The sequence below is a fragment of the Gobius niger genome (assembly GCF_951799975.1).
Source record: "Gobius niger genome assembly, chromosome: 7".
In the NCBI taxonomy this organism is placed as follows: domain Eukaryota; kingdom Metazoa; phylum Chordata; class Actinopteri; order Gobiiformes; family Gobiidae; genus Gobius; species Gobius niger.
The window spans coordinates 3156283-3171363 of NC_136858.1; the positions used below are offsets into that span (position 1 = coordinate 3156283).

Below are 15081 nucleotides of genomic sequence, written 5' to 3' on the forward strand. Positions count from 1 at the left end.
CCCGAGTAGTCTCTGTCCCGGCAGAGGAGAGGTAAAATCACTTCAGTGCAGGATTTAAGGAGGGGCTATAATCAAGACCTGGGTACCGTTCCATTTTTCCGATACCAGTACTTTAATGATACTTGGTTTTCGATACCTGAACGAAAATATTTGTCATCTAGACCCAGATAACAGAACAATAATGTGTGGAAGATCTGCAAATGTACAATATCGGGTTCATCTCCAATGTCAGGAAATGTGTGAAAAATGGGGAATCATTAGGGGGAAAATGGGAGAAATTGTGGCAAAAATAAGGGGTTAAATAAAGATTTGTAAAAAAGAAAAATATTCGTATTTAAAAATGAGCAAAAATGAGAGGAAAAAATAGGGAAAATTAGAAAAAAAATTGGGGCAAAAATAAGAGACAAAATTGGGAAATAATTGGGGAAAATGGGGCAAAAATTTGGAAAATTTGGATAAAATAGGAAAAATATTAGTATTTAAAAATTTGCGAAAATTAGGGGGAAATTTGGGAAAACGAGAAGAAATTGGGAAATTGGAAATAATTGAGAAAAATGGGGCAAACATTGGGCATAATTAGAAAAAAATTGAATAAATAGGGATTCATTTAAAAAAAAAGAAGGGAAGAATTGGGGAAAATTTTAAAACATTTGAACAAAAATAAGAGACAAAATTGGGAAATAATTTGGAAAAATGGGGCAAACATTGGGCAAAAAATGTAAAAACAATGTTAGTATTTAAAATTAGCCAAAAAATGGGGCAAACATTGAGCAAAACAATTTGGAAAGATCGGGGGAACTTTAAAAGGGACCTTTAAAGCTGTCCCTGGACCGACAGCATCAAAATTTGGATCTAAAGATATAACATTTCTTCTCAGTACATTTTCCTATACCGGTAGTACCTAAACATTTTTCCTGACACCAAACTGGTATCATTTAACGGTACCCGGCCCGACTAATGAGGTCATTTTTGTCTGCAAGATGATTTCTTATACATGTTAGGACTACATTTCCCCAGAGGCCCAGGGCTGTAGCACCGAGAAGCGGATATACTGAAGGCAGATGTGCTTCTGCAGACGATTTATAAACTTATCAAATAAACGGACGAAGAGCAGGAGCCTCTAAAACACATTGTGAGGGGTGACATTTTAATTGGTCACTTCCCAAATACAGTAACTCAGTACTTTGAGTAAAAATGAAAGGTCCAAGGCGTCCGCAATAACAAAAGGTTTGGGGACAACTGAAGAAGACAATCTAAATCCAACCAAGAATACCCTGAGACTCTAGCACTTCTTGTTTTTATATATTTCTGCAACAGCACTGCTCTTATTAACTCACAATGGTGAAAGTGCATTGCTAGTTTTTATATTTCAACAACTTTAACTGACTGACTAACGGGAAAATGAAGCTAAACTTGTCATTATTCACACAAAACCTCCATCTGCAGGTGGTGCCTTTTAATCCAGGAGATGCTTTTTCATGTTTTAAGCTTTTAACTATATTTAATCATGGTTTTAGTGCCCGAGCATCAACTGCACCCACTTTCTAACGTTCAATCGTCGCACTTGCTCCGAGATGTTTGTCTTTTGGTTTTGTGTAGAATGTAAATATGTGTAAAATAGACAGAGATGAAGTTATTTTATCATGAGCGAAGGACGTTTAAAGTGCCTGTTTTTGTACTTCTGAAGCCTTGTCCCATAACTACTGTAAAAGAAAAAAAAAAGCTGTGTAATAAAGACAAAAGAGCACTTGTGGTTTTGGAGTTTGTTATTAATGTGAGCTGCACATTAACCCTATGATGTTGTTTCCGCCGCCATTTAAAATTAATGAATTACGACCATATAAGACGTCTACTAAAACAGCGCCCCCAAGCTCCCATTGAGGGTATGTGCATTACATTTAACCCAATTCAGAAACAACTTTATTTTACGTAGTGTATATGACCAACTGTGAGGACGATTCCAAAACTCAAACGCAAAGAAATGAATCACAAACGTGTAAAAGTAGCCCCAATATATGTGAGGGCAGATAACAGTCCCAGGTCTTCAGCCCTGACACACCTGGAGGAACTGAACGTCCAGCTGTGCCAAAGGCTCTCCAAGTGCGCTCTGCGCCATTACCCATCACACCTCCCCAACCGCAGCAGCGCCACAGTTCAACACTCTCATATTATATTATATTATATTATATGTGTAGGCTATAGGTTATCCCCATTTTACTCACAACAACAGCGATACCAAAGCACCACTCACCATTGATGTCTTCGTGAGTCCTTCTCCTCCTCCATATGCTTCACTTCCAGCTCCATATCTCTCCTGTCACTTCCATCTCTGTCCTCAAACGTCCTCGTGTCTCAGACTCCGTGTCACCCGTGTGTCCGGTTGTCCGGTGACCGCGACGAGCCTCGGATCCGCGCCGGGTTCCAGTGCCTCTAATGTGGGGAAACGCCTCTCGTCACCCCGGTAAAGTCTGGCCTCGGCTCCGCTGCTGTTCTCCACAAAGTCCTGCGTCTCGGTCAGAGTTCCTCTGGAGAACGTGCTGCCAAATGTCCTGACCAAACTGAGGTCGTTTTTCACAGTTCATTACAGGATAAAACATTACAGCTGTGTTTAGCTCGTGGTTTTTGAACTAGATTTGACGGAAACTCGCTCCGTCCAATGAAAACGCGTGAATCAGCTCGAGGGCGTTTGGGCAGCTGAGCCTGCGCTCTGATTGGCTGAAGGGTCAGCTACGTCATGTCGTCATATCCAGTAGTGTTTCTTATCATTATATCATGTCATAAATAAACTGAAATAAACTGCTGTAAAGCATTTTCTCTGATGCCTGTGATTTATATGGACATTATACTTTTTATCATTTTTCTATTCATAATAAATGTCTTGGTCATAATAATCATTTTACCCATATGTGTTTCTATGCATGACAAAATGGGCTAAACACATGAGTGCAGATTAAAGGTAAAGATCATTTACGTGTCATTACAAAATGTGTCTCTGCATTTGGCCTGATTTGGGTAAAACTGAACTGGAGAAAATGTGCTTGGTTCAGGTGGGAGTTAAAGGAACAGGCCACCATTTTTTCAAACTGAGACATGTTCTTACCTGAGCTTAGACGTGTTGATACGTACATGTCATGTACATGTTTGGGGCCATAGGAACATGCTGGGAGAGGCCAAATGCTAACAACATCTTTTGTCCAGACAGGTGAACATCAACTCGTCTAAGCTCAGGAAAGAACTTATCTCAATATGGAAAAACGGTGGCCTTTTCCTTTAAGCTACCATTGGTTTCCATGTTTTATTGAATCTTCTGGAGTCGCCACTAGGGGGTGGTATTGCAGCATGTCAGTCCACCACCACCAGGACCAAAGTGAAGTTCTGTCCTCACCTTTCAGGAACCACTGCCTCAAAAGCATCTCCTTAAAACCAACCTTTTCAAAACTCAAAGACAAAGGAGTAACACAAGTGTATTTAATGACCACATCAAACATCACAAAAATCATAGTCAATACATTTGATCTTTTTTTTTTCTTTGTTTAAAAAGTGGGATATATAATATCCATGCATAAACTGTACAACCACAGTCTTTAAGAATAAAAATAAAAAATGTTTTCAGTTTCACATAAAAAGCCCATGCTTTTTTCAGTTCAGTCCTGAGGTTTTAAAAACACTCTTTTGGGGTTTGTTATGTTTTGGTTCAAATCTTCTTCGGCGACTGCGGCTCGCTCTCGTTTCTTTGCAAATTTCTTCTTCATGCTGCTCACCAAACTCTCGTACCTGAAAGAAAAGGCAGAGGATAAACTTCACTCCCGAGATAATAAACTCAATCTTAACCTGAAAAAAGTAAAGATTAAGTAGAAGAAGTAGTAGAAGAGTAGTAGAAGATTAAGTATTGAGTAAACAATAACCAATATTTTATGAATCAACAAATCTATTACAATGTCGGAATGAATGGGGCAAAGGCCTAAAACTGATGCCATCTGATCTAAACCTTCTCCTCAAAAGTAAGATATGATGCTTGAACACATAACTGGGGGATAATAAACAAAAACAAAGTGGTCCTTGTACCTCAGGGCCATGTCTTCATCTGTGACGTCCGTTTGCATTTTCCTGAAGTCGTCGTCGTCTTCCTCCTCCTCAGTTTCCTCTTTCGGATTCATCAGAACCATCAGCTTCTGTAAACAAACCCCACAGTCATTTAGCTTCACAGTTCCCTGTGACCTCCGGTGGAAATGCAGACCTCCATCACTGACCTCCACCTCTGGGTTGAAGCCCATGAACGACACGCGTCCGTATCTCAGCTCTTCACAGGGAACGATGCTCTTCTCCTCCACAATAAGGTTTCTGGGAATAAAAATAAACCCTTGTTAGATCTACACAGTTCTGCTTCACTTTGGAGGTCGATCACACGGCAGATTTTACAAAGAGGGTATTGTGATTTTTGCAGGTATTTGGTCAAGATCTCAAACACATCTTGTACTTTGTTGGTTAGAAAATGCAATATTGATGTAAAAACAGCTGATGGTGAAGGTACGTGCAAATGTCGCCTAATACCCCCATTTAAAGGTGATGTTTATTGGATTTTCATAAAAACATGATCATACTCTTTGGTCTTGAGCTCTGGCAGGTCGAGGTACCAGTGTTCGTCGCTGATGATCCTGCGCTCGTCCTCCTCCAGCTGCTTCTTCGTCTCCGCGTCCAGCCCCCTCTGCATGAACTGAACACACAGGTCCACAGTGAGTCAATCATGTTTTCGTCTCCTTTTGTTGCATTTTCATTGTTTTTTTTTTGGTATCTCTTTTGGTGATTGACGTGTTTTATGGTTTTTGCTTTTATTGTTGCGTTTTCATCCTCATTTTTCGGATAAGAGGTTACTACAGTCAGCTTCCATAAAAGCACAAGGAACATTTTAAAATCAACAGAACAATAATGAACAATAAGACTATTGTTTGTGACCGTTCAAAGTGGAGATCGTCTTTGGAACAATTGACTTCTTGTATATGTCTTTGTGGGCGAGGGGGACTTTAAAACGCCTGCCCGATGGGAGCAGTGTGAAGGAGCTGTAGAGTGGATGTGAGGGGTCTTCAGTGATCTGGACCTTCCTCAGCACCGAGCGAATGCAGAGTTCAGACAGAGGTTCTGAGCCGTACCAGTGATTTTTGAGGCCTGAGTGATGATGCGGGAGAGTTTGGATTTCGATTTAAAAGTCAGAAAGTCTGAGTCTATTTCAGTTCCCAGGTGTTTACAGGACTGCACCTGATCCACTGGCTGACCTTGGATACAGACCAGTTGGTTGAGGGCAGGTGGGAGCTATCCTCTAGGCCAGGGGTGTCCAAACTTTTTTCATGGGGGGGGCGCATACTGAAGCGTACGCAGGGTGAAGGGCCATAGATCGGTGGTTAGTGCCGCAAAACCTTTGACTAGCAGAGGTTTAAATTGCGCCCCACACCTTTATTTATGCTCAAAACCTTCATGCCAGCTCTGTCTCACAGTACAAGGTTAGTTGTTTGGTTAGAATTGTGTAGAATTATTACATTTCAAATAAAAAGGACCATCTCTGATGATGTATCCTGATTCAGCAAGAAGGCAGAGGGCCACCAAAAATTGGTCTGAGGGCCGCATTTGGCCCCCGGGCCACACTTTGGACACCCCTGCTCCAGGCCCACAGCACAGCTCTTTAGTAATATAACCATGATAGCATAACAATATTATGTTATCAACTTTCTCATTGGTTTCATGACCTATGACCCTGTAACCTTTTCTTTCCATCACTTCGCTTCACTTGAAATTGAAACGATGGGAAAAGAAAATAGATTTTCTGAACGGCTCATTTTGTTTACAACAACAGCACAAGACTAACATAAAAAAGCAAACAAAAATCTAAATTAAAGCTTAAAACGACCTATTACACAAGCCTAAATGCCATGCTTTTACTGAGCCTGTGTGCGGTACAAGTAAACACAGCGGAATCATCGCGTTTTCCGCTGAAATGTCGTCAAAACGTGATCCTTTTTTTACCTTCATCCGCATCAGGTTCTTGGAGAGCTTCACGTTGTCGTTCGCCATCGTTCACAACACTTTATTTTCTGCACAATTTGTCCTAAAAACAGAAAAAAGCAGCAGAGCCCAGACGCACACGCTGCTTCCGCATTTGCGTCTCGTCAGAGGAAGAACGTCATGGATTTATGAACAATACGCCCCCTGCTGGAGAGGAGGGGCACTACTGTGTTTTACGGAACCGCAGTTTTGCTTCATTCAGGCTATAATTTAAGATTAATAATAATACAAATAAGTCCATATGAAACATTTACAATCATATAAAGCTGAAAACAATGGCTGCCAGTATTTTTGACAACTTAAAAAGGGGACATTTGAGCAATTAAATGATAAGAAAGAGTCCAGTGAAGCTGTGTGGACCACCTCATGACATCATCAGGTTGAAGTGAGTGTTTTTGAGCTGTTGGTGCAACTTTCTTCAATGTCAACTTTATTTTATACAAGGACACGCAAAAAGACTTAATATAAGAATGTAATAAAAAATAAAAAAACACAAAATAAAGTAAAAATGCAGCACAACTTGAATCGAATGCCAATAAGAACTGATGTCGTCAAACACAAATTAAGACACAATTGGCAATTTGGGTGACTGGAGGGGAGTTGGTTTCAGCCAATAATAGAAAGCTGCAGGCCCTTAAGATTAAGTTTGAAATAAATAAACAAACAAAGCAAGATTAGGGTTATGGTAGGGTCATTCGGATAAGGGTTAGGGTTGGTTCAGAATAAAAATGACAAGCAATTCCTATGCTGCTAGAAGTTATGTTAGCATGCTAGCATGGAAGAAGATGGATGGATGGATGGATGGATGGATGGATGGATGGATGGATGGATGGATGGATGGATGGATGGATGGATGGATGGATGGATGGATGGATGGATGGATGGATGGATGGATGGATGGATGGATGGATGGATGGATGGATTTAAAGGTCCATTGTTTAATGAGAAAACCCAAACTTTTTTTTTTCATCACAGTGCTCTTCGGGATGGTCCAGGATCAAAGTTTTTGTTGTTTTCACATAAAAAGTTCCATATTACCTTTAAACTCTTAACCCAGCGTAACCGAGCACATTTTCTCCAGTTTGGCTTTACCCAAATCTAAAACCTTCTGGAGCTCATATCTTATAGGCCACCGTGATGCCTCATGTGAAAGCTAAGACCTACAAAACCGATCGTAACTTTTTTGTTGCATTGTTGCTGCGTTTTTTTCTCACTGTTGGGTTGTCCTTTTTACCCTCCTTTGTACTGCTATTTTGACGCTTTGTTGCAGTAGCTTTTAGATTTGGGTAAAGCTGAACTGGAGAAAATGTGCTCGGTTCAGATGGGGGTTAAGAGGCTAAACTGGATGTCTGGCTACCTTATGTCCCGCTCCAAGCAAATGCATTGGGCTTCACGAATAAATACTTAAATAAATAAACGCTTGTGTTCGAGTCCGTTCATTGGGTGAAATGTTCCGCCGCGTTGCAGGAAAGCTTGTTTATTTCACTCTTCAAACAAACTTGTGCACCACCACTTCCTTGAGCGAGCGATGGTCCACCCTGCCCCTCTCCGCGTCCCTCACCGCCATCAGCTCCTCCTGCACCTGAGCCACGGGGCGCCCCAGAGCGTACCCCACGTCCACCAGCATCTGCAGCAGGGGCGCGCGGTACTCCTTCAGCCCGTACCTCCTCACCGCGGGCAGGGCTCGGTGCGCGGCCGCGTAGGCCTCCTCCGGCTCCTCCAGATCCCTGTAGCACACCGCTAACGCCGCTAACGTGTGCACGGTCAGCGTAGCGCTCTGCCACGGCGCCAGCTTCTCCTGGATCTCCAACACCAGCTGCAGGAGACGCAAGCACTGGCTGAACTGCCCGGCTCTCAGCAAATTGTGGGCCTTCTTCATTTCCGGGTCGGTGAAAAAGTCGGCGAAATGCGTGGAGTAGCGCACGCATCTTTTGGCGTAGAGCTTAGCGACGTAGTCCTGCAAAGCGAGCTGCCGTTCCAGTAAGCACTCCGGGTTGAAGTTCCCCGTCAGGAGTTTTTTGGGGAGCGTGATCTCGTCCAGTTCTTCGTTGAACTCCTGCAGTAAAGTTTGGTGGAGTTTGAAGAAGTCGCTGTAGCGCCGCTCCACCGAGACGCGATGGGAGTCGAAGCTGCCGGCGCGCATGATCACAACCTCGAACACCTGAGGAAGAAATTAGAGTATTTATGATCGAGGGAACGCCAAAATATAGGGTACTTTTCATCATTAGCAGAGTACAGACAGAAAAACAGCCCCATCTTCTGACAAATGAACTTGGTTAGTAACATGAGAGAAGAAGAAGTTATGGATTGGCACAAATGATCAGTTTCTGGATTGTTTCATTGCTATTGACCTGACTATTGTGTTTATGGGGGCGTTTTGCAGCCGGGATGAGGATCGGCACCTCCAAACCCAAGGCCATGGTTCTTGGCTTCCCCTCTCCAGCTCGGTGGGGAGTCCCTGCCTCAAGCTGAGGGAAGTATCCCGGGGTCGTGTTCAAGAGGAGCGTGAGATCGACAGGCGGATTGTTGCGGTGTCGGCAGTGATGCGGCCGCTGTATCGGACTGTTGTGGGTGACTGAAGAGGGAGCTGAGTAAGGGGGCAAAGCTCTCCATTAACCGATCGATCTACGTTCCTTCCCTCCCCTATGGTCATGAGATCTGGGTAATGACCGAAAGGATCAAAGATCATGGATACAGGCCCATTGAGCTTCCTTTGCAGGGTGGCTGGGCGCAGCCTTAGAGACAGGGTGAAGAGCTCAGTCACTCTGGAGTAGAGGAACTCCTTCACGTTAACAGGAGCAGCTGAGGTGGCTCGGATGCCTCCTGGTCGCCTTCCTTGGGAAGTGTTGGGAAGTGGGAGGAGGCCCCGGGGAAGGCCCAGGACACACTGGAGGGGCCATGTCTCTGTGGCCTGGTGTCGCCTCAGGACCCCCCCAAGAACAGCTGGAGACTGTTACTTCCGCAACCTGGCCCCGGATAAAGCAGAAGAAAATGGATGGATGTGTACAGTGTTTGACCAGGACTTTGGTTCTTCCTTTTCATTCATTTCAAGCATGACGGCCATTGTGGCTTTGGTCAGTCCGACTATCTGCCTCTTATGACCCTTCACTATGATTGGTTTAGTCCACCTGTCACTCACTCAGAGCATGACGGAGAAGGGCCAATAGGAGGAGAGGGGTTAGTAGGTACGGCAGCAGTTTGTACAATGACAGGTAAGTGCGTTTTGTCCAAACCAAATGAAAATGCAGAGAAAGGACAGCTCTGAATCTCCATCTCACCACGTGTTTGCTGAAGATCGTCTCCGCGACCCTGTACGACGGCAGTTCAAACAGCAGACTGTGGGGGCGCTCTCGTCTCTTCTCCTCTCTCCAGTTCTGCTGCAGCTCCTTGGTGGTCAGACTGGAGCTGCGGGGCACCAGGTCTAAAGACAAGATCAGGGGGTTCGTAATGGTGAGTTAGTGGCTTCACTGTTCATCTTCGTAAAGCTTTGAGTCCAGGATGTTTCACAAGAATCTGTTTCACGTTACTTAGAGCCGGGGTTTTCAAACATTTCCACACCAGGTATCATCACATAAAAGTTTCAGTCTTGAAGTACAGAGGACGGTAGAGTAGCCAAAAATATTTACTCAAGTGAGATTATAAGAGTACTTTTACTGTGAAACAGATGAACCGTTTTAGCGTAAAAGTCTGATTCATGTTTCAGTGGAAACAAAACATGAAATAATGTAAAAATTGTCATATTTTGAAAGAAAATACCATAACAGATTAGAAACTACAGTAGCTGCAGGTCACAGAGATGTCTCTGAGACGTCCCCCGGAGACAAGGCGAGCCTCCAGGTAGTTTCTGTGAAACAAACAGGTTCCATTTCAGTGTAGTCCCCAAGAGGTCTACAGTGGGAAAAAAAAGTATTTGGTCAGTTTCCCATAGACTTTCTATTGGATTTTGGCCAAATACTTTTTTTCCCCCACTGTATGTGGTCTCAAGCAGCTGCAACAACTTTGCAAAGTTGTCCCTGCAATGTCTCCGGGACCGGTCAGATACCAAGGAGCTCTCACGGAGTCGTATGGAGTCTCTTTGACTTTTTCTTGTCTCCATGCGGTCTGAAATCGAACGTTAATTTTTACAGAGACTTTCTGGAGACTGGCCTTATCTCCAGGGGACGTCTCGGTGACATCTCGGTGACATCTCGGAGACCTCTCCGTGGCCAGCGGCACCTCGAGTCTCCAACTAATCTCCAGGCCGGAGAGATAGGCCCTAAAAGTTGCAGATGATTGTTACCTGAAGAACAAGTAGCACCAGTGAAAACCAGCTTAGAGCCAGGCTGCTGGATTCAATACAAGCTTCACTCTTTACTGTTGCCAACAGAGGGCAGCAGATTCCTCATAAAAGTATTTTAGTCAAAGGATAATTTAAAATAAATTATTTTGTAGTTGTTCCACATATGCACCATGATTTCCTTAAAACTCCTGCCTCAGAGCAAGAAGGTCTCCTGTTCGACTCCCAAACAGACGGGTCCTCGAGGTGCTCTGGTTTACACGACTAAACCATCGCACAGAAGGATCCTGAATCTGCTCTACTCTGATCAAATAAAGCTCAAACAAGTACATTTGAAAAGTGTTTCTTTGAGTCCTGTTTTAAAGAATTAAAAATCAAACCTGCTTCGAGGGAATCTCCTCCGTTGCTTCTTTCTGCAGCCATTTCATCAGAACTACAAAACACACACATTTCATCACAGTCTGCGTCACTCGAGGAGAAATCCCCAGGGTTGTGTCAATGCAGTAAGTATCTCAATAATAATACATATCTCAATAATAATAATACATATCTGTATTTGTGGGGACTTTATCGATAACGATGATGAAGCCGTATTTGGGGAAACCAAGTGTATATACAAGTGTTGTTTTTCTTTAAGTTCTCCCTGATTTTTTTCTTTTTTTTTTTGCAATGTTTTTCCCATGTATTCCCCGTGTTTTTCAAATTTTTCTCTATTTTTTCCCAACCCTCCCCCCTCATGTTTTCCCAATTTGTATTTTTTTTTCACATTTTTTTCTCTCAAAATGATTGAAGATAAATCCCTACAATTCACCCCAATTTCCCCACACTTTTTACCCCCATTTTCTCACATTTCTTGACATTGGAAATAAACTCGATATTGTAAGTTCTTCCAAACACCAGTTTCGATGCTAGTCTCTAGAGCAGTGGTTCTCAACCTTTTGGAGCCACGACCCCCATTAAAACAGTTCATTAGGATCGTGACCCCCGCCTGGGTCAGACCATGGGAAAAACAGGGACATTAACCTCTTAACTCCCGCCTGAACCGAGAGGATATTTTACCTCACATCATCAGATTTTTTTCCATCATTTTTTTGTTGGGTGTTCAAGTCATTTTTGTAACTTTTTTGTCAATTTTTTGTCACATTGTTGTAATTTTTTTGTCAAATTATGATCAATTTTTTGTATTTTTTTTGTCACATTTTGTCACATTTTTGTTATTTTTTTGTCACTTTTTTTTTTTTTCGTCAATTTTTTATCAAAACAATGGCTAAAATAAAATGAATCAAATTTAGAACAAATAATGGGACCCTAGTATAATAGCAACACCATCATAATAATATTAAAATATACATTTTTATCTATATGCTTTGGCGACCCCCCAAATTGGTCTTGCGACCCCCAGGTTGAGAACCCCTGCTCTAGACGATATATTGCCCACCTCTGTCAATGACAATGGCAACATCTAAATCCCTTTTTAATTGTGTTTGAACTAAACACTCTATACACACTATAGAACCATTAAGGCCAAATGCGCATTATTAATACTCAGAGCAGGATTGTCCCGTTTCCTCAGCTTCAATCTGAGCGTCACATCTTCAATAGTAACATTCACAGAATATAACTCTGACATTTCTCCTCTTACCTTTCGTCTGTTTGCTCCTCAATGTCCTCTTTGTTAGAAGTGCTGTTGTTGTGAGCAGAGAGGGACGTTTCTGCAGAGGGAAGTGGCTGCTGTTGCCAAACGGTGAAAATTGAGTGGACGAGGAAGTGAAACTGTTTTTTGTTTCTTTTTTTTCCGGTAAACTCAGGCCAAGCTGGTGACTTCTGTTTTGTGAGCGGTAGTTTGTGGTTTGTCTGACAGATGGAGACATTTCTGCACGAGATCATCCACCAGGCTGTCAGGAAGCTGAACTCTCCCCTTTCCTCCCTCTGCTGCCCCTGCTTTAAATATTGTGTCACCTTTTTACGACGGTGTATTGGGGCCATCTAGTGACGGAAAAAAAAAAAAAGTTGCAAATCTGCCTGAAAAAAGTTGCAGATTTGTGAGGGGGAAAAAAGTCTAGCATGTGCTTGTGGTCATCCCGCCTTTGCTCTGCCTGATCAGGGAAGGGCCTGGTCAGGACTGGGATGGGAGACCGTTTGGTAAGACCAGGAAGCCAAACGACTGTAGTGAGTGAGTGAGTGAGTGGTTGGTGGTGGTCGGAGGGGCCGATGGCGCAGACTGGTTGCCTCGCTTCCGTCAGTCTACCCCAGGGCAGCTGTGGCTACAATAGCTTGCCACCACCAAGTATGAAGAATGAAGAATGAAGAATGCAATGTAAAGTGTTTTTGAGTGTCCAGAAAAGCGCCATATAAAACCAATGCATACTACTGTGTTGGCCTCCAAAATAGAAGCAGCTGGACTGTACACTTTGCTTAGAGCGGTTATACTACAAAATATCTAGCCTTGTTAATGATCCATCCATCCATTTTCTTCCGATTTACCCGGGGCCGGGTCACGGGGGAGCAGTCTCAGCAGAGATGCCCAGACCTCCCGATCCACACACACCTCCTCCAGCTGTTCTGGGGGGACCCCGAGGCGACACCAGGCCTTGTCCCAATAGGACACCAAGGAGATCTCAAAGGGTCGCATGTCTTTGAGCTCTCCTTGGTGTCTGACAGGTCTGAGAGAAATTACAGGGGCGTCACAGAAACGTCTCACAGGTTGCGGACAACAAATAGTGTTTGCAACAGAATCAGAATGAGTTTTATTGCCATGGTTATGATGCCATGTTTTGTTTTTTTGGTCCATCATGCAACATAAAACTACTTACTGGTTGTGGATTAGATATTGCATTTGTTTTTTTTGTTTTTTTTCCGCCTGTATAGTATTGTACATTGTACATAATTGTATGTATCCTGTTGTGAATAGTTTCTGCATATTGTACATATTCTTTATGTATATTTTGCTATTTCCGTAGATGTCTTTTTGACGGAGGAAATTAGCAATTTTCAAATAATATATCAATGCACTGGTGGTTGTATATCCTGGACAGGGTCTTATTTTATTTTATTTTATTTTATTATTTTGTTATTTTATTTTTATATTAATTTTTTATTTTTTTTTTATTTTTTTTAATTTATTTTTGTTAATTTTTTTTGTTTTTTTTTTTGCCCTTTTTTAAAAATGTATCTTCTATTTTTTTCTCTTGCTCTCATTTCTATTTGTTCGGTTTTGATCTTTCCTTAAGGAAGTGCCTTCAGTGTATCTGTTTTTGGGTATCATTTGATGATTCAACAGATATGATGCCCATCTCAAGGGGGATTGGGGAAAAGAAATGGGGGGGAATATGCCTGTATACTGATAAAATTGTAAATGCAATAACGGCATCGCACCAATAAAAAGTTGATAAAAAAAATAAATAAATAAAAACACAACTGTTTGAGACCGCAGAGACGACTCAGAGACCATGCGGAGACCCCATGGAGACTTTTTCAAGTTTCTTTATCGTTAAAGGTCTACCTAATGTGTTTTTTCTCACCAATGAAAACACCCCTGATCAAATGAATGCTTCTATTTAACACATGTTTATCGGCTTTACCGGAGTAACAAAGGCCAAAGCAAACGTCCGTAAATCATTTATGTGACAGTGTGTGGGTAGGACGCGTACTTGGCCGGACTCACGCTGTACCTGTGGATCAATGTCACAAAAGCGGTGATTGTTTGGCTGTCAGTCTTCTGTAATGAAAGTTTGATCTCACCCACATGATTCCCAGACGCCACAGGTTTAGGCAAGACGTGGCAGATGCCCAGGATCCACAAAAGGTCAGATGAAAGCAGAAGATTTATGTCTGTAATTTATCATCAGTGTTGTTTTCATTTAGGCCTGGACATTGCTTTTTTGTTGCTTTTTTTGTCACTTTTTGTTGATTTTTTGTCGCTTTTTTACTTAATTTTTGTCAATTTTTTGTTGAATTTTTGTCACTTTTTTTACTTCATTTTTGTCACTTTTTTTTTACTTCATTTTTGTCACTTTTTTGTTGAATTTGTCACTTTTTTACTTCATTTTTGTCACTTTTTTGTTGAATTTCTGTCACTTTTTTAGTTCATTTTTGTCACTTTTTTGTTGAATTTTTTTCACTTTTTAACTTCATTTTTGTCACTTTTTTGTTGAATTTTTTTTCACTTTTTCACTTCATTTTTGTCACTTTTTTGTTGAATTTTTTTCACTTTTTTGTTGAATTTCTGTCACTTTTTTACTTCATTTTTGTCACTTTTTTACTTCATTTTTGTCACTTTTTTGTTGAATTTTTGTCACTTTTTTACTTCATTTTTGTCACTTTTTTGGTTGAATTTTTGTCACTTTTTTACTTAATTTTTGTCACTTTTTTGTTGAATTTTTGTCACTTTTTTACTTCATTTTTGTCACTTTTTTGTCACTGTTACATAATTTTATTTTCACTTTTTCGTTGCATTTTTGACACTTTTTTTGTTTGTTTTCATTCCTATCTTAGTGCTTTTTTTCAAGAAGCTTTTAGATTCAGGTAAAGCCAAACAGGAGACAATGTGCTCTGTTCAGGCGGGGGTTAAGAGCTTATGCTTTAAAATGCTGGAATATAATAAAATGTAATAAATGTGTTTAGGCCCGATTCTATTCTATTTATCCTGAAAATATGAAAGGTTTGGTGGCGGTGGGAGGCTGATGACCTCTGACAAATCTGACCCTGTGAAAAAAGTAACTGAAGAGCCCTGCTATTGGGGTTAGCCTCAC

The 15081-nt window shown here is 41.7% G+C and overlaps 3 protein-coding genes across 4 annotated transcripts in view; 1 reads left to right on the forward strand and 2 right to left on the reverse strand.

The window, feature by feature from the left end:
- Positions 1–15081, forward strand: part of mgat4c (mgat4 family member C) — a 567909-nt gene that overhangs the window by 503311 nt on the left and 49517 nt on the right. The gene's annotated exons all lie outside the window — the stretch shown is intronic.
- Positions 3469–6153, reverse strand: mphosph6 (M-phase phosphoprotein 6). Its single transcript, XM_079560434.1, has 5 exons — positions 6016–6153; positions 4602–4714; positions 4251–4341; positions 4066–4172; positions 3469–3774 (listed from the first exon to the last, which is right to left on the reverse strand). The coding sequence occupies exons 1-5, from the start codon at positions 6061–6063 to the stop codon at positions 3645–3647; spliced, it is 489 nt and encodes a 162-aa protein (XP_079416560.1). The 5' UTR covers positions 6064–6153; the 3' UTR covers positions 3469–3644.
- On the reverse strand, positions 7544–9509 carry snx20 (sorting nexin 20; the record flags this gene model as incomplete). Its single annotated transcript, XM_079560175.1, has 2 exons — positions 7544–8215; positions 9333–9509. Coding segments are annotated over 2 exons (849 nt in total), but the record flags the coding sequence as incomplete, so codon positions are not given.